This window comes from Lissotriton vulgaris, chromosome 12, assembly GCF_964263255.1.
Source record: "Lissotriton vulgaris chromosome 12, aLisVul1.2, whole genome shotgun sequence".
Taxonomy (NCBI): Eukaryota; Metazoa; Chordata; class Amphibia; order Caudata; family Salamandridae; genus Lissotriton; species Lissotriton vulgaris.
In genome coordinates, this window is record NC_141700.1 from 519,914,126 (window position 1) to 519,938,403 (window position 24,278).

At 46.7% G+C, this 24,278-nt stretch overlaps 1 protein-coding gene across 1 annotated transcript in view; it reads right to left on the reverse strand.

Annotated features, from left to right (window-relative positions):
• HYDIN (HYDIN axonemal central pair apparatus protein) overlaps positions 1-24,278 on the reverse strand; it is a 2,950,008-nt gene that overhangs the window by 1,190,893 nt on the left and 1,734,837 nt on the right. Inside the window, exon 49 of the mRNA XM_086945295.1 lies at positions 11,234-11,416. Coding sequence (XP_086801421.1) covers positions 11,234-11,416 — 183 coding nt within the window. The remainder of the gene's footprint in view (positions 1-11,233; positions 11,417-24,278) is intronic.

The window sequence follows — 24,278 nt, forward strand, 5'->3', positions numbered from 1 at the left end:
GTTTGACATGCCAATATTTAATGAAGGGTGAGGTATTTAACACACACAGAAATTACCGGGTGTGGTAAATACCACCCAACTCAGAAATTGGACCTTTGTGCATAAAGGGGTTTATGAAGGGGATGGAAAACTCTAAGCAACTTAGAATCAGGGCCTTTGCGTCCCAAATTGCACAAAAGCATGGAAGGGCCAGGCAGCCTTGTAGTCAAAATTAGTCACTGGCTCAACCCTTTGGTACAATGGTCGATTAAGACCTCTGTGGAGTCAACGGCCGGTTTGGTCAACTGTGAGTTGGAGTGGGACAATGGCTGAAATTGATAATTTGAGATGTATAACCTGGAATGTGAGGGGGCTCCATACGATGGCACGGAGACACAAGGTCCACTCTTATTTAACTCGTAGAGGAGTCCAGATTGCTTTTCTTCAAAAAACGCACCTGACAGAGGCTGAGGGGCTAGCACTGCAGCGTAGATGGCGAGGTCAGGTGTTCAATACCACCTATTCTGCATTTGCTAGAGGGGTACTGATCTGGGTGAGAGCTGGAGTGCCATTCCAGATGGCACGACAGGTGATTGACCCTGAGGGCAGGTTTGTGGCTGTTGCGGGTAAACAGTGGGGCTGTGATATTACACTATGCAGCATATATGCACCCAATACGGAACAACTGGCTTTCTTGGGGAAATTATCGGGGACACTTGCACACTTCCTGACGGGCCCTGTAGTGGTTGGAGGGGACTTCAACTCGGTGACAGACGTCTCGCTGGACAGATCTCACCCACCGCTTGATGACTCCCCGGTACATCGGCTGGCCAAGGGTAGACTAGAATGGCAGGCACACTGGAGTCTGGAGGACGCTTGGCGGGTGCGACACCCGACAGACCGGGACTACTCCTTTTTTTCTAGTGTACATGAGCTGCATGTTCGGCTGGATGCAATGCTGTGCTCTCCGCTGGTGATTCCATCTGTGGTGCGCGCTGAGTATCTCGCCAGGACAATTTCAGATCACAACCCCCTTTTGATCACTTTAGACTGGATGTCTGAGACTCCATGTGTTCCCACTTGGAAATTACGCCCGACGCCTTAGATGACCCGCTCTTTCATACAATGCTAGAGGAGGGAATTACGCAATGTTTTGCAGATAATGCTGGCACCACCGCATCCAGGGGAAATGAGTGGGACGCTTTCAAGGTTGTCATTAGAGGGCTCTGTATCGGGAAGCAGGCGGGGGTACGGAAGGTTTTCCTGGGAGACCTCGATAAAGGTGAGAAAAACCTGAGAGACGTAGAATTAGCAAGACCTGGGCACCTTGAATTCAAATAGAGAGTTGGCACAGCTCGGGAGGCAGTGGCTGTCGAAGTAGAGAGACTCCGTAGCTTTGACTACGAGGCCTACTCGGCGAGGGTACATACAGAAGGTGATAAAGCGAGCACACTGCTAGCATGGTTGGCCAACCCCACACGGCGACATTCCCCCTTCCTGGCTTTGAAGGCAGACAGGGATACAATAGTGTATACTCAGGCCGAAATACTACAGGGCTTCACTCATTACTACGAGAAGCTCTATAAAAGCATGCTGGTGAATGGAGACCCGGCTCTGGACGCCTTTTTGAGCGAGCTGGATTTACCACAAATAGACCACGAGCAGGCGAAAGACCTAGGGAAAGATATAGAGCTAGGGGAGATTCGAACCGCTATAAAGCGCATGGCCCGCAACAAAACACCAGGGCTGGATGGTCTGCCGATAGAATTTTATGGTAAATATGTAGATCTATTGGCACCACGATTGTTGGTAGTGTATAGGGAGGCTAAAGAAACGGGTCGCTTGCCCCAATCAATGAGAGAAGCGCTGGTGGTCCCGTTGTTGAAGCCAGGGAGGGACAATAGCAGCACGGATTCGTATAGGCCGTTGTCCATGTTGAGGACTGATTACAAAATTCTTAGTAGTATATTGGCAGCCCGCCTACTACCGTATATGACCTCGTTGGTCCACAAAAATCAGTCGGGTTTTATACCTACGTGCAACACCACCTCGAATATTCGAAGACTCATACGTCTTATGAGCGATGATGACCCCGAGGCACAGTTGCCATTGATCCTGTCCGTCGACATAGAAAAAGCTTTTGATACCTTGGAATGGGACTACTTATATAATGTTTTGAAGCGCTTCCGGCTTAGGGAGGAGTATATACAATGGACGAGAGTATTATATACCTCGGCGGTGGCGAGGGTGCGGGTGGGGAGACTGATTTTGCGTCAATACCCGGTATCATGCGGGACGAGACAGGGATGCTCGTTGTCGCCCCTCTTGTTTGCCCTCGCTATGGAACCACTTGCTAGCGAGATCAGGACGGGGAGACATTACAGAGGGCTGGACGGCAGGGATGGGCGACACCTTATATCCCTTTATGCAGATGACCTCTTACTATTTCTTGAGAATGCGAAGGCGGCTCTGACTGGGGCGGAAAGACTACTTCAACGTTTTGGAGAGCTCTCAGGCCTTCAAATCAATTGGTCCAAGACGTGTATGTTTCCAGTACGGCAGGGGGAGGTTAGGCCCGATGGCCACCCGTTGATAAAATGGGAACCTACCTGTTTTAAATATCACGGGTATACATATACCACACACCGGCGGACATGTTGGAAGGTAATGTGGGTCGCTGTATACGGACAGTGAAGGGCAGTATGGCCTTTTGGGCGACTCTGCCACTGTCATTGATGGGTCGGATCTCCCTCTTGAAAATGGTGGCATTGCCGAGACCTCTGTACTATTTTCGTACCCTGCCTGTGTGGATACCTTGTTCCCTGTTCAAGGCATTAAAATTGCAGATATCCTCGTATCTTTTGGGCACAGGGAGATGCAGGGTCGCCAAGAACACGCTCATCCGACCGAGAGATGAGGGGGGACTTGCAGTCCCCGACTTTGAACTCTACTACTTGGCAGCCCAATTGCAGCTCTTTACACAGGAAGTGGCGAGAGTGTTCAGAGGCCCGGAGCAGGAGAGGGAGGGAGGCACACCGCGCCATGTATTGGCATACATAACACTACAACAGAAGCTAGTCGTGTGAGACCTAACCATGGAGTAACAAGCGTTCCGTCTTTGCTGGAACAGATCTCAACGGCTGGCAGGAGTGCGTCACCCGTACGCGCCGGAAATACCTATTGGAATGGTGACGGCGTTGCCGCATGGTGGAGACTGGTCACAGCTACAGGTCTGGGAAGAGGCGGGTCTACATGTGGTGGGGGATCTGTACGAGGACAGGGCGCTGCTGCCTTATCAATCGCTCCAGGACAGGTTTGACCTACCAAGGGGGGATTCTTATTGCATGCCGCAATCACTAGAGCCATACAAGCGCACTGGCAGGAGGGATTACTGGAACCCGCGACATCTATGGCCTGCCAATATACCATGATGGTGGCGGGTACTTACAAGGCGGTCACATGTCTCTATGCTAGAATGCTCTGAGAAAACCTGCCACCTCTGGCCGGGTTGAAAACCAAATGGGAAACAGTTATAGGAAGGGAGATCCCAGAGACAGCTTGGGTGCAGATAGTGCGACGAGCCCGCAAGAGTACTAGGAATGCACGCTTCCAACTAGTGCACTTTTTCATCTTACATAGAGCGTATTTAACCCCAGGGAAAATCCGTAGATATTTTGGAGCGAGTGAGGCCGCATGTCCTAGATTCACTAGAGAAGTGGTCGAACGTCTCTTTCGCCTTCCTCAAAGAGATCTATAGTGGGAATGTTACAATGACTATCTAGTCTGGCATTAAAGTCCACTGAAAGGACCATGTTAAAATTCCTATTTTCTGGGGAAGATGTTCTAATGTGGTTGTCTATGAAATTGAAAAGCTGAACAAAATTAGGGGTTAGCGCCTACAGAAAAGTTGCTGTTGTAGAAGTTAATTAACAGTTCAAAGTACTTGGTCCATATCGACAGGAAAGCTTAAAATAAATCGGAGTTAGTGGTAATAGGTTTCACGGAACACCCTAGTGTTGTTTTAAACTCTTAATATAACTCGCTGCAATTGCCATGGATGTTTAGCCCCCCCCCCCCTCTCCAAGGTCCTGTAAAAAGACAAACACCAAGGTAAAACTTCAATACCTCCCAGGCCCATTAAATTTGCGATTAAAAATCTCTAACAAGTCGCCAACCATTCAAGGACGGTTTCTGAAATTAAACAATGATACAATAACCCTCCAGCTCTTAGAGATCTGGTACCACCCAGTCAAATCTGTGAGCAAATGGTATCTCTCTGAACACCTGCTGACAATTGTTGATATGACTATACAAACAGTGGGTCACTTTGTTCATTAACTTTCTAGCATAGTCATATGACTTGCTGGAAAACCTGGGTATGTTAGCTAAAATCAAAACGTAGGGGCAAGCTGGCTGGCGCAACCGGCAGACAGAAATGTCCTTTCTTCCAAATAATTGTACATTAATAATAATAATAATAATCTTTATTCGGTTTTTGCAGTTGAAAAAACCATAAAAGATAACATAGTTATACAAACATTCAGTTTAAAAAAGTTTACAATTGAAGTTTAAAATCACAAGATCAATTTTGCCGTCTTATTACGAAAAGAGAACGATAGTAAGTTACAGTTTACAAGTTATTTCTGTGTCTCATGATGCATTTAAAAAAATGTAATACATGGTACACAGTGCATTCAGAGTCCAGGAATTGGAGTGCTAGCATCGCTGGGCGACATTGTCTATAGCCCCATTTTTTTAATAAGGGAATAAGCCAAATCTTTCGGAAAGGATGATAGAACTTGCAGAAAAGTATTGTATGGATGGTGGACTTTTGGGAATAGTCGTCACAGGGGCACAAGGCCATCTGAGTGCTCCAGTTATTTTTTTCTGGAAAAGTCACCAGTCTGAAGAATAGGTTCAATCTGAACCTTGTTAGGAGCATCCTTTCATACGTGGTAATCTCTAGTGTGAGATATGGCTGAATTTTCGGAGACTGCTGTGTGATGATTGCATGCGCAACAGATTTTTTTGTGGCCAACGTTGATAGTCTCAGGGAATCCAAGTGGCTCAGTGCCATTTGCTTTAGTTCTTTTTTAGAGATTTCCTTTAATTGTTCTGGGTTGTAGTAATATTTCTGAATCTCCAGATCACAAAGGAAATGTCTAATATAGGAGAGCCAGGGTATTTTTTTAACATGGTCCAGCTCCATGATGTCCCGTAGGATGCTTTTTGTCAGGTTGTTTTCGTCGGATAGCCAGACTCTTCTCCAAAGCATGAGAGGTTGGATTTTGATCAAATCTTCGATAAATGGGATTCCCAATTCTATATGTGAAGCATAGGTGGAGGTGCCTCGTGGGATTGATAGAAGGAATCTCGTAAAGATATTTTCCTCTTTTTGAATGGGGCCAGTATTTATATGCCCCCAGATCCCTGCACCGTATAATGCTATAGATTGGCATTTCGCAGCATATATTTGTAGCAGTTCCACTGGAGGTCTTTTTCCAAGTTTATTTGAAAATTTCATTAGTGCCATAATTGCTCGTTTAAAAAGATGTCTCCTAGCCTCTACCGCCGCTTTCCAATTTAGGGCATCGTCTATCATAATACCTAAGTAGGGGTATTGCGAGGTTCTTTCAATTTTTTGTTTTTTCAGAAAGATGGACTTTACAGGTTTTCTTGTTCCACCAACCACCATAACAAAAGTTTTTTTAACGTTTATATGGAGGTCCAAGGCAGCCATAAAATCTGCATATTTAGTTAATGATTTCTGCAATTCGTTTGGAGTTCGGGCTAAAATGACAGCGTCGTCCGCGTAGAGCAGTGCGGGGATCAGACGGCCTTTTACTTTAGGGAGGTCTCTCCCCCCTCTCAACATACACTCTTCGAGGCCGTTGGTATATAGTGAAAAAAGAAAGGGGGCGAGGACACAGCCTTGCCTCACTCCCCGCTCTACCTTGAATGGTGCTGTTAGTTCTCCTCTTGTCCCGTACCTCACTCTCGCCGTGGCTTCGCTGTAGAGTTCTCTTAGAAAATCCAAAAGAGGAGGATCTACCCCCATCTCGCTCAGCAACGACCAGAGCTTAGTGTGTGAGACACAGTCAAATGCGGCGGACAAATCCACATATGTCATAAAAATAGTACTTGTTTTGGCATGGGTATATTTGGATGTCAGCAGGCTAAGATTTAATGCTTGCTCGATGGTTCCAAAGCCCTCCCTGAAGCCAAATTGTAGGTCAGAGAGAATGTTTTTATCGGCAACCCACTGTTGTAACTTGCCAAGGAGGACTCTGCCAACCACTTTGCCCAGAGAGTCAAGGAGCGAGATTGGGCGATAGCACTTGACATCTTGTCGATCCCCCTTCTTGAAAATGGGGACCATTATAGATGATGACCATGAGTCTAGCAATCCAAGTTCCATAGTTGCAATACAGACTCTCGTGATTATTGGAGCCCAGAGGTCAGGAAGGAATTTGAATAGGTCAACAGGGACCCCGTCAGGGCCGGGGGCTTTTCCGGGCCTACTTAAAGATAGCGCCGTTTCAAAGTCTTGTAAGTCAACTTCCAAGGAAATAGGGAAGGTGACTGGATTATGAGTAGACTGGTACGAGTCGCTATTGGGTATTGATTGAAAGATTTTCGAGAAATGATTCATCCATGTGGCCTCGTCTATAGCCACATCTATTTTTGGACCACTGGAATCAGTTAAGGAAGGGGATTTGACTATTTTCCAGAAAGCCTGGCTATCCTTCGAGAGTGCGCTCTCGTGCAAGGCCTTCCACAAGGATGTTTTTAATTCTTTTTTCCTCGTTTTCCTGGCGGTGATGTATTCTCTTCTAAGGCCTTGGATCTTTATTATATCTCTGTTAGGTTCTCCAAGAGCTTTCCTCAAGTTAGTCTGTGCTTTCGTACAGTCTCGGTCAAACCAACCTGTGGTGTTTTTCTTGTTTTGGTTGAGAGTTCTAGTTAACAGGATTTTGACAAATTCTATTATGATGTTGAAGTTTTCCAGGATTTGATTCGCATCCGCTTGGGGATCAAGACAGGTCAAAATGTTCTTATAGGCGGAAGTAACTAATCTCTTCGTAAGAATATTGGGATCTACTTTTTCCCATTTAATTGTGAAGCCGTTAATTTTGTTCAGTTCAAGCCTGTTCTGTGATAAAGTGTTGGCTATGCTTACCATCAAAGATTTCGGATGATGTAGTTGAAGACTTAGACTTAGAGCGGAATGGTCACTGAGACGGTTTTCCAGGATTTTAAATGTTCCGATTTGAGCTTTCAGTCCTTCTGTAACTAATATGTAGTCCACAGTGGTCTCGTGGCCCCTTCCTCTATACGTGGGTTCTAGTTTGTTAGATGTTTGTTGAATAGGATTCATAATTTGCAAGTCCAGGTCCGAAAGTATTTTGTTCATTACAGGCCCCACTCCTGAGTGGGTAAAGTGGGTTAAAGGGTTATCAGACTCGTCTACTATTCCACAGGTATCAATATTGGGGCAGGGGTGAAGATTGAAGTCACCACCCCAGATTACATGAGCAATGTCCACTTTCTGTTTGAGGTGAGAGTGTTCAGTTATTTTATCTTGAATTAGAGCAAGAACACTCACAAAGTTATCAGGGTCCAGGTTATTGTATGTGTTTACTATTGAAATACAAGTTTTTTTCCCTACGATAAAAGTGAGGATCTGAAAGTTCGAATGGAGGTCTGTCTTGATGATCTTTGTGTCTACAATTGTATTAGCCATGTAGATTACCAAACCCCCCTTAGGTCTACCTGAAGTACTGGGAAGGGCGGGAGAAATAAATGTTCTGTATCCCACTAGGTGGTGGGCAACCGTTGCCCAGGTTTCTTGTATGCAGATGATTTGATAGTCATTCAAGAATGCGGCTGCCGAACCATCCTCAATCTTATTTCGGAGGCCGGCCACATTCCAGAACACCACAGAAATCTGGGTAGGTTCATATTCTTGTACGTCGTTGTTTATATGTGATATAGGTAGGGTAGACAATGGAATTGGGTGTGAAGATGCAGCTTTTGTTAATGAGGGCTCTGGGGATTTCGTTGTTTGTCAATCGACCATTTCCAGGCCGCTAAACCTGTTCGTGGTCAGGAAGCCTAGCCAGTGTTGTCCATTACTGATGTCTTCGTAGTTAGGGCCAAAAGATTGATGGGGTGGTCTCTCCCATTGCTCCCAGTTTCCAAATCTGCTTTGAGGGCCCATGATCTGCCATGGTGCTTCTCTCTGCTGATAACTCAGATTAGATGGATACCGGGAGTTAGTAGGATCAGTAAATCGCATTGATGGATTAGGGGCGGCAATATCTAGCTCCCATGGTTGCGGGATTGGCTTCCTCCACATGTTGTCAAAGTTACGTGGGTGATTGTTATTATTGAACCTTTTTGGATAAAAATAGGACAGGGGTCTTGTTACAATCCCCCCAGAGGAGTTGTTACGTTCCCAGGAGCATATATATTCAGCTATACTGGGGTCCTCAAACGTAATGACTATGCAGTCTCCCCTGATAGTTTTTTTCCTGTAGCCTACCCACGAGGTCCGGGATACTGATGCTATTTTACTTTTCCAAGGTGGCGGGACGGGACGGTTTGTATTCAACCAGTACTGGACCTTGTTTTTTAATGACCAGTTGGGTTCAGTCCCCTCACCTGTGAGTTCGGGGACCCCCGTCATAACTACCACGTATGGAGTGGCCTCAGGTGGTAAGTTTAGGGTAGGTAAGTGTTCAGTTGTCCCTCTTGGGGCATTTTTTATTTGCAATGGTTTGGTGTTTGTGATGACGGGGGTTTTAGGAACGGGTGTTTTTATGGATGAAGGGTTTGCTGTTGGTGTTGGTTGGGAACTAACTTGTGGGGGGATTACCAGGGACGTGGGAGTTGGCTTTTGTGCAATGGTTGGGTTAGTTGGAAGGGTTAATGTGGTTTGTTTTTTGGACTGTGGGGGAGGTACGGTTGCGGTTTTCTTGGGGACAGGGAGAGTGGATCCTGGGTTTGAAGGGGGCTTGGTATGAGGTTGTGGAGGTAATGGAGGTATAGGTTTAAGAGAGCCAATGATTTTTGTTAACTGCCTCTCTATGTTGCTGAGTCTGGATTCTAGTGGGCGTATATGGGAATTTAAAAGAAAAGCTATCTCTGTGATTAGTCTTGCTGATTCTCTTTGTCTTCCTATATTTTGTGGACTTAACGGGTCTGGCATTAAAGCGTCTTGGAGGTCACGCGGTACGTGATGAATTGTTACCACGTTGTTAGTTGGAGGAGCAGAGTGGTTAGGAATCGCTGATGGATTTGTATCGGTGACCAGTATTGGATGCTTGGGTGTTATAGAGTTTACAGTATGAGCTGGTTTACTCTTAGCATTCCGTTTTTTTATGGCCCCCTCCCGCCTGCCTCTCATTTGCCTAGTTTCTTCAGGTGTAGGGTCGGGAAAGATATCAGGGGTTTTTTCGAGATCAGTTTCTGAGAAAGTTACAGATAATTGGGATGCTGAAAGATCGACGTTATTAGGCAGACTGAGTCTGTTTGTGGTCACCGCCGTTTGTGTTGGGACTGGCTGTATTTCAGGAGATTTTGCTGTTGCAAGTAGTCCCATTGAGGAGCGACGTGTGATTGCCAGTTCGGTAGAAACTCTACCCTCGATTAAACTTATGCTCTGGTCAATGAAGGTATTTGCTTTGGCCAAAAAATCATCCATTGGACCTAATAATTGTTCTCCTATTCCATTCTTTTTTGATTTTTTCTGCTTGGTAGATCTCGTGTTCATTTTGTAGTGAGTATTCCCCTTGAAAGGGTACTAGATTGGCCAATTGCAGTGAAGGTCAAGATGTTTATAAATACCTGTGTTGGGGGAACCGGGGTATAGTTGTTAGAGAGGTGGGCCGGACCGGACTCTCCCGTTCTCGAACGGCCTCAAACGGCCCGCTCTTTGCCCCGGTGTTTGCCCCGCGCGCGTCCCGCGTGCGCGTTGCTGCCGCAGGTTATCTAGGAAGGTCTGGTGGAGGGGGCGGGAAGAGGACCAGCTGCGGCCAATCAGTGCCGCGCTGCACGCTGGTCCTCGCAGTCCCGCCTCAAGCCTTAGGGACCAGATGTCGAGTTCGCCAAAATCGCGTTGGTGCTCCTATGCACTTTTGGAAAGCCAGGAACAAGTGTCAGGCGGAGTCCTTAGCCTACGAGCGGCTCCCGCGGAGCGGGGGCCGCGAGGCGCTGCTCTGCTGTCAGAAAAAGCAGGAGACGAAGGGATCAGCACTCTCAGGGATTCGGCTTCAGTACCCAGGCTGCTCACTCACCACGATGTTTTTAATGGGTGGAGGGGCGGGAAGAGGACCAGCTGCGGCCAATCAGTGCCGCGCTGCACGCTGGTCCTCGCAGTCCCGCCTCAAGCCTTAGGGACCAGATGTCGAGTTCGCTAAAATCGCGTTGGTGCTCCTATGCACTTTTGGAAAGCCAGGAACAAGTGTCAGGCGGAGTCCTTAGCCTACGAGCGGCTCCCGCGGAGCGGGGGCCGCGAGGCGCTGCTCTGCTGTCAGAAAAAGCAGGAGACGAAGGGATCAGCACTCTCAGGGATTCGGCTTCAGTACCTTGTACATTGTACATTAAAATAATGTGTAAAGGGCACTGGCGAACCAGTTAGAATTGAAAGTGACTTTCCTAAGCTACCTTAAGCCACAGTCCTTGATGTGTATTTTTTTTATTTCACATGGGGATATCGTTCTGTTTAACAGCGTTTCCATGTTCATTATTTTTACTAAACACTGTTTGGTTGTTAAGGGTGGAGGTGACATTCTGTCTATTTATGTAATGTAGCACACTGTATTGGGTGGTGGAGTTTAGGTTCAAAGCATACACTTATTTTTTGTTATTTCACCCTTTGCCAGCTTTGTCTTGGCTTTAGGATAGATGCCATGCAAAAAACGATTTCAGGCCTTTGGCAGAGAGGTACTAATTGCTTTCTGAAATATGAACATCTATTCCAGATTCCAGGTGCTGCTAGGAGACACCACACTACGGCCTTGGTAGAAAATACATACTAAAATATTGCCTTCTTTTCTGAAATACATTCAGTCAGATGGTGATCCTCAATCTCCATAGTAAATTATCAAGTCCCATGCCAGCTTTTCTAATAACAAGATGCACTAATATGTTAGATTGCACATTGGTAAGCAATAGAATACCACAGTGCACAGAGAATCACCACATTATTAGTACATTTGCAAATTAAAACAAAAGAAAAGATTGTACATACTTGGGGTCCTGGCTGATGGATGGGAAGGCACAAACCCCACGACAATACAGTTGGTAGCGACGACGTGTGCCCATGATTTCAAAATTTAACGTCTGGTCGAACTGTCCGACAGTCTGTGAGGAGAAATGAATGTGCACGGAAATCTCGCTGTTTGGAGGAACGACCCAGCGGAAGTTGTTTAGCCTGCAAAGGATTGAAGAGATAGTCTGTTTCTGGTGTCATACATCAATTTGACCTTTTACTTCTCTATTATCAAGGTTAGCTCATTAGTGTTCATCATTGCCTTGCCATCTGCCACTACCTTGTAATTGCATGGCAAAATGTTATCCTTACAGCTGTCCTATATCTATAATGTGTGCACTTCCAATACATTGTTAAACTTATGAGGATGGTGCCATATATCTTTCCATTTTCAGTTCAGTATGTAAGCGTGGAGGTTGCATACTATATACTGCATTCTGACGTCTCCAAGATATATATTTTAGAGCAATTTGAATTTTTTAAGAGGGCACTATCAAACTAAAAATACTTCAACCCAACCACAACAGGAGGAGGAAAAACGAGTACAAATGATTTTACCATTTTGGTTTGAAAGCAAAAATTTGAGTTCTAGGCCTAGATGTCAAAAGCAAGGGGAAAGAAGCCAGACACTGGTATTAAGCCTTATTTAAAAACCATTTCAATAACTCCTACATTTGGGTATGCTATAAAGGTCTCTGGAAAGGATGGCCCTTCTATCTGACAGTAACAAGTGTCTTTCACTAACCCCTTGATAGGCATGCCCCAGGTTCCTCACCAAAATCTTACACTTCTACCAGCTTCCCAGTCAGCAGAGACTGCTGTCCTTGTGTCTCTTGGCAGTTAGTACTCGCAGACTTCAAACATATGTTGGAAAATGCCTTCATGTACAAAGCTCAACTGTCGACAGGTCATTAAATCTGTCCTTGAAATTGAAAGAGAACTTGCCACGTGTGAGGTAAAATCTAGAAACTTACCTCTTCCAACAAGCCTATGGCAATCACCACACTGACAATAGACAGTATTGAGTATTGTATCTCTGGCTCATGCAGTTAAACTGACTTCGGAGCTGGTCAAATGGATAAACCTGATTAATACCAGCTCTTAACTCAAAGGTTTTCTACCAACATTAAAATTGCAAGACAATATAGTGGACATAGTGATTTAGCCCTGGCACATCAACATGGCCTACATATTCAAATTATGGACTGAAAATAATTTTGCTGAACAACAGTGCCTCAGGTAGAAGTTATGTGACTTTGCATATCTCCCAAAACAGCAGTTAAGGGGGCATACAATGCTTCACAAAACCTTTAATTAAACAAAAATAAATCCATAAAATAACCAGTTTAAGAAAATAAACTACTAGTTTTATTCAGGGATCTAAAACAGATCCAAATTGGCGTACTTTCAATTGTAAACTCCCTGTTGGGGTAATATCATGGCAGAAGAGAAAATGTGGTCTTCATTAGCCAGCTGTTAGATGATGCTTTGAGTAAGGACTTAAAAAGGCTGCCATGTGCCTTATGTCCATGTCTTGGGAGGATGGGCAGGGGAGTCCATGCCATGCTTTGCCTACTGCATGCAGAGAAAGGTGCTGGTGGGGATAGCGACTTTTCTGGGGCAGTGGGAGACAATGAAAGCAAGCTCAGGAATCTTTGACATACAGGCACTATGTCACTAGGGCGCATTATGAGGAAGACCGAGGCAACCGGATACTAGGCCCACATCAAAAAGGCAGCCATCCAATTACAGTATTTTTGTTCTTTTGTATAATGGTCGCTTTTTTGTCTTTCTTCAAGATCCTCGGTATTTGGTAATTCTTAATCTGATACCTGTTTGGTCTTGTTAAGTATGTTGAAGTGCTAAATACACGTTGGACCCATCTTAATCTTATTGATTTATCACCTGCCACATATTACATATGCCTCATTACTTGCCCTTTGGAATAGTTTCTTTAGAATTTTTTTTTTTGTTAATGACTTTGGCCTTTTTTCACTGGCCTGGTGATTTCTTTAGGGGGCATTCCCCGGCGTTGTGTTACTTAAGTCACTGTGTGGTTTAGTGGCTGCAGAGGAAAGTCATGTTTACATATCGCTTACACAGCAGCTGCGCTGTGCTGCAAGACACATTATTTACAATTCAGGGGGCTTACAATCCACCCACCGTATACCATTATTTTTTTCGGTTGTCACTCATTTGCAATCTTTCAACTGCTTAGATTGCGCCTTCCTTTCTTTTGTTAATTCCTTCCTTGAGCATGAACCAAGTACATGTGTTTTTCCTAGTCTTTTTTCTTTCTCTTCTTTTTGTAACACATTGTTTTTTTATTTCATAAATGTTTTGGTATTATTCCTGGACGTGCAATGTGCTTTCCTACTTTTAACACTGGCTTAAGGCTTCCTATTTATGTTGCTTTCATCCTATCTGACATCTCTACTGATGCTTTAGTTACTTACACCAACATTTGGACTACTCTACCCCTACTCTACATCATGCCACTCTACATCACTTCACTCTACGGCACTGTATGTCAAACAGCTCTTTGTTATGCCACTCCACTCTACATAACTCCACTCCAAACAATGCTACTTTATGCCACTCTGCTCTACACTACTCCACTGTGTGCCACTCTACTCCAGGACACTCTACTGCACTCCACCCTACTCTATGCCACTCAATACTACTCAACACCACTCCATTCACTCTATGCAACTCTTCTCTACACAATGTCCCTATACTCTACACAATTCCACTCTGCACCACTTCACTGTAAGCCACTCTACTCCATGCCACTCAAAACCAACCCACCCTATGCCATTCCACTGCACACCACTGCATTCCACACTATAGCAATCTATTACACGTATTTCTACTCCACTCACTCGCCACTCTACGCTGCTTCTCTACGCTGCTTCACTCTATACTAATCTAATCAATGCCACTCTACTGTACGCCACTCTTCTCTGCACCACCCCACATTATGTCACTTCACAACACTCCATTCCACACTAAGCCACTGTACACCACTTTATGCCACTCTACTCTATGCCACTCTACTCCACTCTACGCCACTCTACTCCAGACCACACAACTCCACTCCACACAATGCCACTCTATCCAATCTACTCCATGCCAATCCACACCACTCCACTCCATTCTACTCTACACCACTTTATGCCATACCACTGTATGCCACACTACTGTATGCCATGCCTCAGTAAGCCCCTCTACTGTACATCATTCCACTCTACCCCACTCTATGCCCCTTCACTCTATGCCATTCCACATCATTCTACTCTACATCACTCTTTCGCACTCTCCTCTATGAAACTGTAATAACCTTTTAGCCATGCTGAACATCAGACAGGCTGCTGTACAACATTGTTAACCCCTTGTGTGCTTCGGACAGCCCCCGGCCATCCGACGGCACAGTTGACGTCTGCGTAGGACGGCCGGGGACCTTCTGAACTCCGCCCACTCAATAAAACGCCCGCACAGCGTGAAAATTTGCGCAGCGCGGAAAGGTTTAAAGACATTGGTAAAGCCAATAGCTCTCACATATCAATCAAGGGTTTATAGAGTGCAGCTACTTGCCGAAAGGGTCTCAAGGCGTAGAGTCAAGTCAAGTCAAGTCAGAGAATTTATATAGCGCACTACATACCCATAGGGTCTCAAGGCGCTTGAGGAGGGGTGGGGAATTACTTGTCAAATATCCACGTTTTAAGTTGCTTTCTGAATGCTAGGTGGTTCTGGGTAAGGCAAAGGTAAGTGGGAAGTGAGTTCCAGGTTTTAGCTGCCAGGTAGGAGAAGGATCTACCTCCCATGGTGGTTCTGTTGATGCGAGGTACAGTGGCAAGGGCTTGGTTGATGATCGTAGCTGGTGGGAGGGGGTGTAGAAGGAAAGTCGTGTGTTGAGGCATTCTGGTCCGATTTCGTAGAGTGCTTTGTGTGCGTGGGTTAGGAGCCGGAAAGTGATCCTCTTATTGACGGGAAGCCAGTGGAGGTTTTTCAGGTGACCAGAGATGTGTTCTTTACGTGGGATGTCTAATATGAGCCTGGCTGAGGCGTTTTGGATCCGTTGGAGTTTTTTCTGGAGTTTAGCGGTAGTACCGGCGTAGAGGGTGTTTCCATAGTCCAGTCGGCTCGTGACCAGAGCGTGGGTGACCGTTTTCCTAGTTTCAGTGGGGATCCAACGAAATGTTTTTTTGAGCATGCGAAGAATGTTGAAGCAGGATGAGGAGACGGCGTTGACTTGTCTGTTCATTGAAAGTGAGGAATCCAGGATGACGCCCAGGTTCCGAGCGTAGTCTGTCGGGATGGGTGCTTTTCCAAGGGCTTCTGGCCACCAGGAGTCGTCCCATGCGGAGGGGGAGGTACCTAAGATGAGGACTTCTGTTTTATCCGAGTTCAGTTTCAGACGGCTGTGTTTCATCCATTCGGCTACTTCTTTCATTCCTTCGTGTAGGTTAGTTTTGGCGGTGCTGGGGTCATTGGTGAGTGATATGATCAGTTGAGTGTCATCCGCGTAGGAGATGATGTTGAGGTTGTGTTGGCGGGTGATGGCCGCGAGGGGGCTCATGTATACGTTGAAAAGGGTGGGGCTGAGTGAAGATCCTTGTGGTACGCCGCAGATGACTTCAGTGGCCTCTGACTTGAATGGTGGAAGGCGGACTCTCTGGGTTCTTCCGGAGAGGAACAAGGTGATCCATTCTAGTGCTTTTCCTTGGATTCCGATGTTTCTGAGGCGCTGTAGAAGGGTGCTATGGCAGACTGTGTCGAAAGCTGCGGAGAGGTCGAGGAGGATGAGGGCGACTGTGTCTCCATTGTCCAATAGAGTTCGAATGTCGTCTGTTGCTGCGATGAGGGCGGTCTCAGTGCTGTGTTTTGCTCGGAAGCCGGACTGTGAGGAGTCGAGGGATTTGTTTGCTTCGAGGAAGGCGGCGAGCTGGTTGTTGACAGCTTTCTCGATGACTTTGGCCGGGAATGGAAGGAGCGAGATGGGGCGGTAATTTTTGAGTTCGGTGGGGTCCGCTGTGGGTTTTTTCAGAAGGGCGCTGAGTTCAGCGTGTTTCCAGCTTTCTGGGAAGGTGGCGGAGTTGAAGGAGCAGTTGATGACGTCTCGGAGGTGCGGTGCTATGATGGAGTCTGCTTTGTTGAAGATGTGGTGAGGGCATGGGTCTGTGGGGGATCCTGAGTGGATGGAGTTCATCAGGCGGATGGTGTCCTCAGTGGAGATTGGGTTCCAGTCATTAAGGATGTTCGAGGGGGGTGAAGGTCCAGCAGATGGTTGGGTGGGTTGGTCTCCGGGTTGGTCGTCGAAGCTGTTGTGGATGTCTGCAATGTTGTTGTGGAAGAATGAAGCTAGGGAGTCGCAGAGGGCTTGAGAGGGGGTGATGTCGTTAGAGTTGGCCGAGGGATTGGTAAATTCCTTGACGATGTTGAAAAGTTCCTTGCTGTTGTGGGCGTTGTTATCTAGTCGGTCCTTGAAGGCGGTTTTCTTGGCCTTTCGGATCAGTTGGTGGTGTATGTGGGTGGCGTTTTTGAAGGCGTCCTTGGTGCTGGTGGTTGGGTCTTTTTTCCAGGCCTTCTCAAGGGAGCGGCAGAGTTTCTTGGATTTCTTAAGATCATCGTTGAACCATGAGGCCTTCTTGCTGCCAAGTTTGCTTTGTCGTTTTTTCAGTGGTGCTAGGATGTCGGCGCTGTTGGATAACCATAGGGTGAGGTTGGTGGCGGCTTGGTCGGGGTTTGAGGAGTGGGCTGGGTGGTTTAGAAGAAGCGATGAGGAGATCTGGTCGATGGTGATTTTGTTCCAGTTTCTTAGCAGAGTTGGTTGGGGGTGGTTGTTGGGTTTGGGCTTGTTGTAGGTAAAGTGAACGCAGCTGTGGTCAGTCCAGAGGAGAGCCGTAGTGTGGCTGAAGGAGACATGGTTGCTGGAGGTGAAGATAGGGTCGAGAGTGTGACCTGCGATGTGGGTGGGGGAAGTGACCAGTTGTTTAAGTCCGAGGTTGGCGAGGTTGTCCAAAAGGGTGGTGGAGTTGCGGTTGTTGTTCTTTTCAAGGTGAAAATTGAGGTCTCCCAGAAGGATGTAATCTTTGGAGGGGAGCGCGTGTGGGGTGATGAAGTCCGTGATGTCCTCACTGAATTGTGCGCGGGGTCCTGGTGGCCTGTAAAGGAGGGTGCCTCTGAGTGTGGTCTTGGGGTCGATGTGTTCAGAGTTGGCGAGATTGACGTCAGAGCTAGTTGAGATGTGGATGGATTTCTTATGGACGATAGCGATTCCTCCTCCTGTGTGGCCGGTACGGTCCTTGCGTATGATCTTATAATTTTCTGGGATGGCAATGGTGATGTCTGGGGCGGAGGAGGCGTTCATCCATGTTTCTGTTAAGAAGGCGACGTCCGGAGAGATGGTGTCAAGTAGATTCCATAGGTCAATGGCGTGCCTGTGGACCGAACGGGTGTTGAGCAAGATGCATTGGAGGTGGTTGGGGTCGGGAGTCTGTGGTGTGATCGTAGCGGAGTTGTTGACGGTGCCGGTGAATTTGCAGGAGTAGCATGAGAAAGGTCCATGGGTGTGTCCAGGAGCGGCTTGGACGCAGTTGGGGTAGCGGCCGGGGTTAAGGGCTAAGAGGGTGGAGGCATCGTAGGTAATGCGGGAGGGCTGGGCAATGCGAGGACCAGGGGGTCTGGCACTGGGCGCGGTCTTGGCGCGGACGGGCGTAGACGGGCTTACCTTTGGCGCACCTTCGGCGAGGCCGTAGCGCGTGGACGCTGCGCGTGGGACCATCTGACATAAATGGACAGTGGAGGGGGCGGAGCGTGGGAGGGGCAGCAGGGAGGCGTTAGTGAGGCTGAGGGGCGGGCCTGGGGAGATCAACAACAACAAAATGGAGGGTCCGGGGGGAGGCAGACAGGGGTAACAGTAACAAGGATATAGCGAGTGAGCAGCAAGCACAATCAAAACTGAAGCGCTACACAAATACAGCGTCAATGGCACAAATACAACAACAATGATCCCAATAGCGCTGGCGGAGGCAGCTAGACAGCAGAGGCGCTACGCGTGTGAGGCGTCCAAATACAATCACAGCAACAATGATCCCAAAAGCGCTGAAAGAGTCAGGCAATCAACAGAAGCGCTACGCGTGCGAGGCGCTAATATGCAAATAGGGTGGGGGCGTGTAGCTCCTGGAAGATTACGAAGTTCGGTCGAAGAGCCTGGTCTTGAGGTCCTTCAGGAACTTTGGGAGTGAAGGAGTCTGCCGGGGGTTGTGGAGGGGGAGGGAGTTCCATGCCTTGGCAGTGAGGAGGGAGAAGGAGCGTCCTCCTGATCTGGTTTTCTTTATGCGTGGTACCATCGCAAAGGAGCGCTGAGCCGAGCGATTTTTGGGGTGCGTGGATCGTGAGGCGGTGGTTCATGTAGGCGGGTCCAGTGTTGTGGAGGGCTTTGTGGGCATGGGTGAGAAGCTTGAAAGGGATTCTTTTCTCGATGGGGAGGCAGTGTAGAGTCCGTAGGAGTTGGCTGATGTGGCGTGGTAGGTTGAGTACTAGTCTGGCGGTGGCGTTCTGTAGTTTAAGGGTGAGGTTCTTGTTGATCCCAGCGTGCGTTGCCGTAGTCTAGTATGCGGCTGATTGGGGTGTGTGGGATTGTTTCCTGTGTTCGAGGGGGGTACAGTTGAAGGTATTACGGAATAGGCAGAGAGTGTGGCAGCAGGAAGAGGTGACAGCTTTGTTCTGGTGGTCCATTTTGAGTTCAGAGTCCAGGATGATTCCAAGGTTCCATGCGTTGTCTGTGGCGGGTTGGGGGGGAGGGAAGAAGAGGTTTCCCAAGGGCAGGGGGCCACCAGGTGTCGTTCCAGGCATCGGTGTGTGGGCACATGATGAGTACCTTCATTTTGTTTGTGTTGAGTTGTAGGCAGCTGTTCTTCATCCATCTGGCGACTGCTTCCATAACGTCCTGAAAGTTATGTTTGGTGAGGTTGGGCAGGGAGAGTATGAGTTGGGTGTCGTCTGTGTACGATACAATGTTGAGTTTGTGTGGTCTGAAGATGGAGGCGAGCGGGCCATGTAGACGTTGAACAGGGACGGCCTGATGGAGGAGCCTTGGGGGACTCCACAGGTTTTCGGTGTGGGTTCTGAGAGGAAAGGATGTCATCTGACCTGTTGTGTTCTGCCGGCGAGGAAGGAGCATATCCAGTCAAGGGCCTTGTTCTGGATTCCGGCTTTGGTGCGATGAGAAACTGTATCAAAGGCCGCAGAGAGGTCTAGGAGGATGAGGGCAACAGTCTCTCCTCTGTCAAGGAGGGGGCAGATGTCATCTGTCACTGCGAGAAGGGAAGTTTCGGTGCTATGGTTCTTCCTGAAGCCTGATTGGGAGGCGTTGAGGATGTTGCTAGATTGGGAGGCGTTGAGGATGTTGCTATCTTCTATGAAGGTGGTGAGTTGGTTGTTGACGGCATTTTCCAAGACTTTCGCCTGATATAGGTGTAGGGAGATCGGTCTGAAGTTTTTGAGGGTCCGCCGAGGGTTTTTTCAGAAGAGGGTTGATTTTGGAGTGTTTCCAGTCATTGTGGAAGGAGATGGTCTTGAAGGAGAGGTTGATGATTTGTTGAAGTTTGGGGGCGATGATGTCTGCGGCTTTGTGGTAGATGTGGTGGGGGTAGGGGTCCCTGAGGAAACAGGAGTGCATAGACTTCATAATCTTTAGGGTGTCTTTGATGCTGGGCGGTCCAGCTGTCCAGTGTCGGCTGCGTGTGGTTGGGGAAGGTCGCAGAAGGTTCCACGTGGAGGTTGTTGTTGTCAAAGTTGTCATTGATGGTCTTGATTTTGAGGTGAATAAGATGTTGAGTCTGTCATAGAGGTCCCGGGAGGTTGGGATATCTGTAGTCTCGCTGTTGGATTGGGTGAACTATTTAAAAATACCGAACATTTTTTTGCCGTTGAGTGCGTGGGTGGAGATTCTATCCTAGAGTACTTTTTACCTTGAGTGTCTGGTGAATTTGTGGTGGGCAGATGTGGCTGTTTTGAAGTTGTCGAGGTCTGCTGGGGATTTGGAGGAAGGGGATTTGGAGTTCCTCCATAGCTTTTCAAGAGGTCTGCAGGGGTGTCTAGATTCCTGGAGCATGTGGAGAACCAGCTGGCTTTTTTGGTGTGCGGGTTGGAGATTTCTTGAGGGGACAATGGTGTTTGTGCAGTCAGCGATCCAGTTGTGTAGGGTACAGACTGCTGTGGAAGGGCTGTTGTCTGTGGTGGCGGGAGCTGAGTCGCTGAGGGCGGCGGCGAGCTGGTCTTAGGAGATCCTGGTCCAATTTCTGCATTAGGGCTGGTGAGGAGAGCTTGCAGTTGTTGTTTGTGCCGGTGTTGAGTGTGTAGAGTGCTGAGGAGCTGTAGTGTTGACGGGTCAGAAGACTAGGGTCCCTGGCGCTGTTCGCAGATGGGTGCAAACAGGCTTGCCTTCGGCATCTGCGCAGTGGCTGCTATTGGGAGGGCGGGACATGTGGGAGGTGGGAGCGGGAATTGAGAGAACGCGGGGGAAAGGGCCTGTGAGGGCAGCAGTGGCGGAAAAAGGAGGCAGAACTGAGCAGAGGACGAGAAAGGAATGTCAATAAAATAATAAAGGCCAAAAACAGCGAAATGCAAGACCGGCAAAGAAAAGGATAACTGTCAATAAAGGCAAGAACAGCTCTAAGCAAGTGAAAGGAAGGGACAGACACGGGACAGCACCAAGGCACAGGGGCCTCGAACACCAGGCACAGCAGCATAAGGAGGCAGGACACTTACCGCAGGGCTGCGCGGGGGAGAGCAGTCTCCATGCCAAGAGGTCAGAGGTCTTGCTCATAGGAGAGATCTATTGACTTTGCAAATGCTTGTGTCTTAAGCCACAAGGCAACATTGCAAAAACAATGACCTTTGCATCAGCCTCTGAGGGAAGTGCTCACTATCCATGTTTTTCAGCTAACAATTCTAGACTTCCACTAAAACAAAAGGTCAACTATAGCAGTACTCTAAAATATTCTTTTTGAAAACAAGGCAAATATTTCTCAATGACAACTGACAAATTCATTACCTTAACAGAAACATTGTCATTGTCAACTGTTAAATGATGCATCTCCTTGTTTTTTTTTTTTTTTTACTGTTGTTTACATTTATTTTAGGGATGCTTAATTACAGCAATAAAATGAGTATGTGGGTTTTGATTAATTCTTTACGCGTATTGCAAAATTGCTGACCTCCTCACTGAATAAAATGCTTACAATTGTACTTGTATCCACTTTATTTAAAATGCAGTTGCAATAAGATAAAAAATGTTCTGCTGTCCTGACTCCTGCTTTTAAGGCCTTAGATCTCAAGTCTCAATGAATGTATCTAATCGGTCATACTGGGCAGAGTTCAAAAGGCAAGCTACATGCATGTATTAACTCGACTATGTCACAAGGAAATTAACCACTCCCACACATCCTAAAAAACAAGTTAATGACCTGTACACTGTGGGTCTCTAGTATTGATATCTTTCATAGCTTCACATATGCTTGAGTCTTCCCCGTCGTCATGGCAGAAGTTCCACGGTAACAGTAATAAAAGCAATGCTAATACATAAGCATTTGGAATCACATTGAGAACAATAGATATTGCTTGCCAATTCCCATTTTTTTCAAGCATCCAAACTTCAACCAATCAGAGTAGAGACTCTGCAGCATTCATGCCCTGTAGAGCTACCATACCTCAGATTTTTAAACACAAGTATTTTTTAAAGAAAATCAGGAGTTTAAAGAGTGGTGAGCCTTAACATGGAGAAGGGAGGGTCGCATGTGAATCTATGAAAGATATCAATACTGGAGACAGTTTACAGGTAAGTACCTTGTTTTTTCTCCAGTATTGTATCTTTCATAGATTCATATGCTTAAATCAGACTTGTAAGCAGTACCAAAGTAAACATGGCGGTGGGTAACGCAAATCATCCCACCATGAAAGAAACTACATTTAAGATCAATCTTAAAAGTATGAACATACAATAAAGATGTGAAATTCATTACATAACATAATCAAGACTTATGCAAAAACTACCAAACACATACCATATATGAAGATAACCAAAAACTTTTGTGTAATTTTACGAAACAGGGGACGTAACACTGGCTGCCCAAATGCAACATCTACCTTCTTCAAGCAATCCAGACAATAATTCTTTGTGAAAGTGTGAGCATTAGCCCATGTTGCTTCCCTGCAGATGTCGGACAACGATAAACCTGCAAACAGGGCTGATGAAGCAGAAGCCTGTCTTGTAGAATGTACTTTTACCTTTGCAGTCAATGCTCTTCTTGCTTTCTCATGACAATAAGTGATAGCCGCAGAAACGCAACAAGCAATACCTGCCCGTGATAAAGCTTGTCCTTTTCTCAGTGGGGCATATTAAATCAAGAGTTGATCAGATTTCCTAAAAGTGTTGGTTCTATCGAGTTGGAAATTGAGATAGCATAGGATGTCTAGCGAGAGCAAGGCCCTCTCTGCGGATGAAGGTTTTCTGAAGAATGTTGGTAACACAATAAATTTGTTTAGGTGAAACGATGTTGGCACTTGAATGAACTTAGGTTTAGATCATAATATGACTTTGTCACCCTGAAACTGTAAGTAAGGTTCATGAATTGTCAAGGCATTAATCTTACTTATTCTCTTAGCAGAAGTAAGTGCCAAAAGAAAAGGAACTTTCCAAGAAACATTGTTCATGTCTGCTTTATTAATTGGTTCAAAGGACTTCTCATGAGCTGAGACAAGACTGCGTTGAGTAGCCATACCACAGGAGGAGACTTGGAAGGAGGGGAGACCCTAAAGAGACCTCTCATGAATTCTTTACTTAGTCTGCTGGACTATAACAAGAGGTTACCCGTTTCCCTTCGAAATCTGGAAACAGCAGCCAGGTGGACTCTTAATGAAGGAATGTGCAAGCCCTGATTTCGCTAGATGTAGCAGACAAGGCAGTATCTACTCTTGAGCGAAGAAAGTGGATGCAGATTATTAGCTTTAAAACATGTCAAAAATCCTTACTATTTTGACACGTACCTTTTACTTCTGGTGTCCACACAAGAGTTTTGGAGAATTGTCCTGCAATCATCAGACAATATTAATATCTCAAACTCATTGCTGTGAGGAGCCAAACTGACAAGCTGAGCGAACGCACCTCTGGATGGACTACCTGACCCTTGTTCTTGGAGTGAAGATCTTACAAAGACTGGAATTGAATATGCAGACAATGATAGGAGAAGAAGCTCTCATAACCAGTACTGGCTTGGCCACGCTGGAGCTATGAGAATGAGGTGACACAGTTCCGGTTTCATTTCTTGAATTACTTTTGGAATCAGTAGAAAGGGTGAGAAAGAGTAACAAATATTCCTGTCCAAGTCAGCTGGAACGTGTTTCCCCAAGACCCTTTCTGTGGAAACCTGTGTAATTCCTAATGAACAAGTTACTTACCTTCATTTTCTGGTAGAGACAATATCGTGCTGCAGATTCTTTACCTTTGACCTTCCCAGGCGTCAGAAGGCATATGGAAACTTTAGAGTGAGCAGTATCCCGCTGGCAGTCAGGTGACTCCGCGTGACGTTGCTGTTGGCATCGGTTGTGACATTGAGGTAACCTATATAGGGGCCACCCAGGCGTGTGGCTTCAGGTCCTTTTTCCAGGACAGAAGCGCAGAGCCATGAAGTGAACGGACTACCATGTGTCAAAAATAGGGCCCGGTAAAGGGGAACAAACCTAGCCCTATAAATGAGTCAGCAGAGTAAGGAGGCATGGGTGGGTCTCTAAAAAATCTGCAGCTAGATACTGTCTCTACCAGATAATTTTTTATTGAAGGTAGTTAACTTGATCATCTGATAGAGACTTTTAGCTGCAGATTCCTTACCTTTTAATAGACACCCAAGCCATAATTTCTTGCGGGGTTGCAGACAGATTTACTAGACTAAAAAGTCCTGCAGGACAGAACGGGCAAAATGCATGTCCCTACAGACCCGACTTCCCGGCAGTAGTGTTTCGC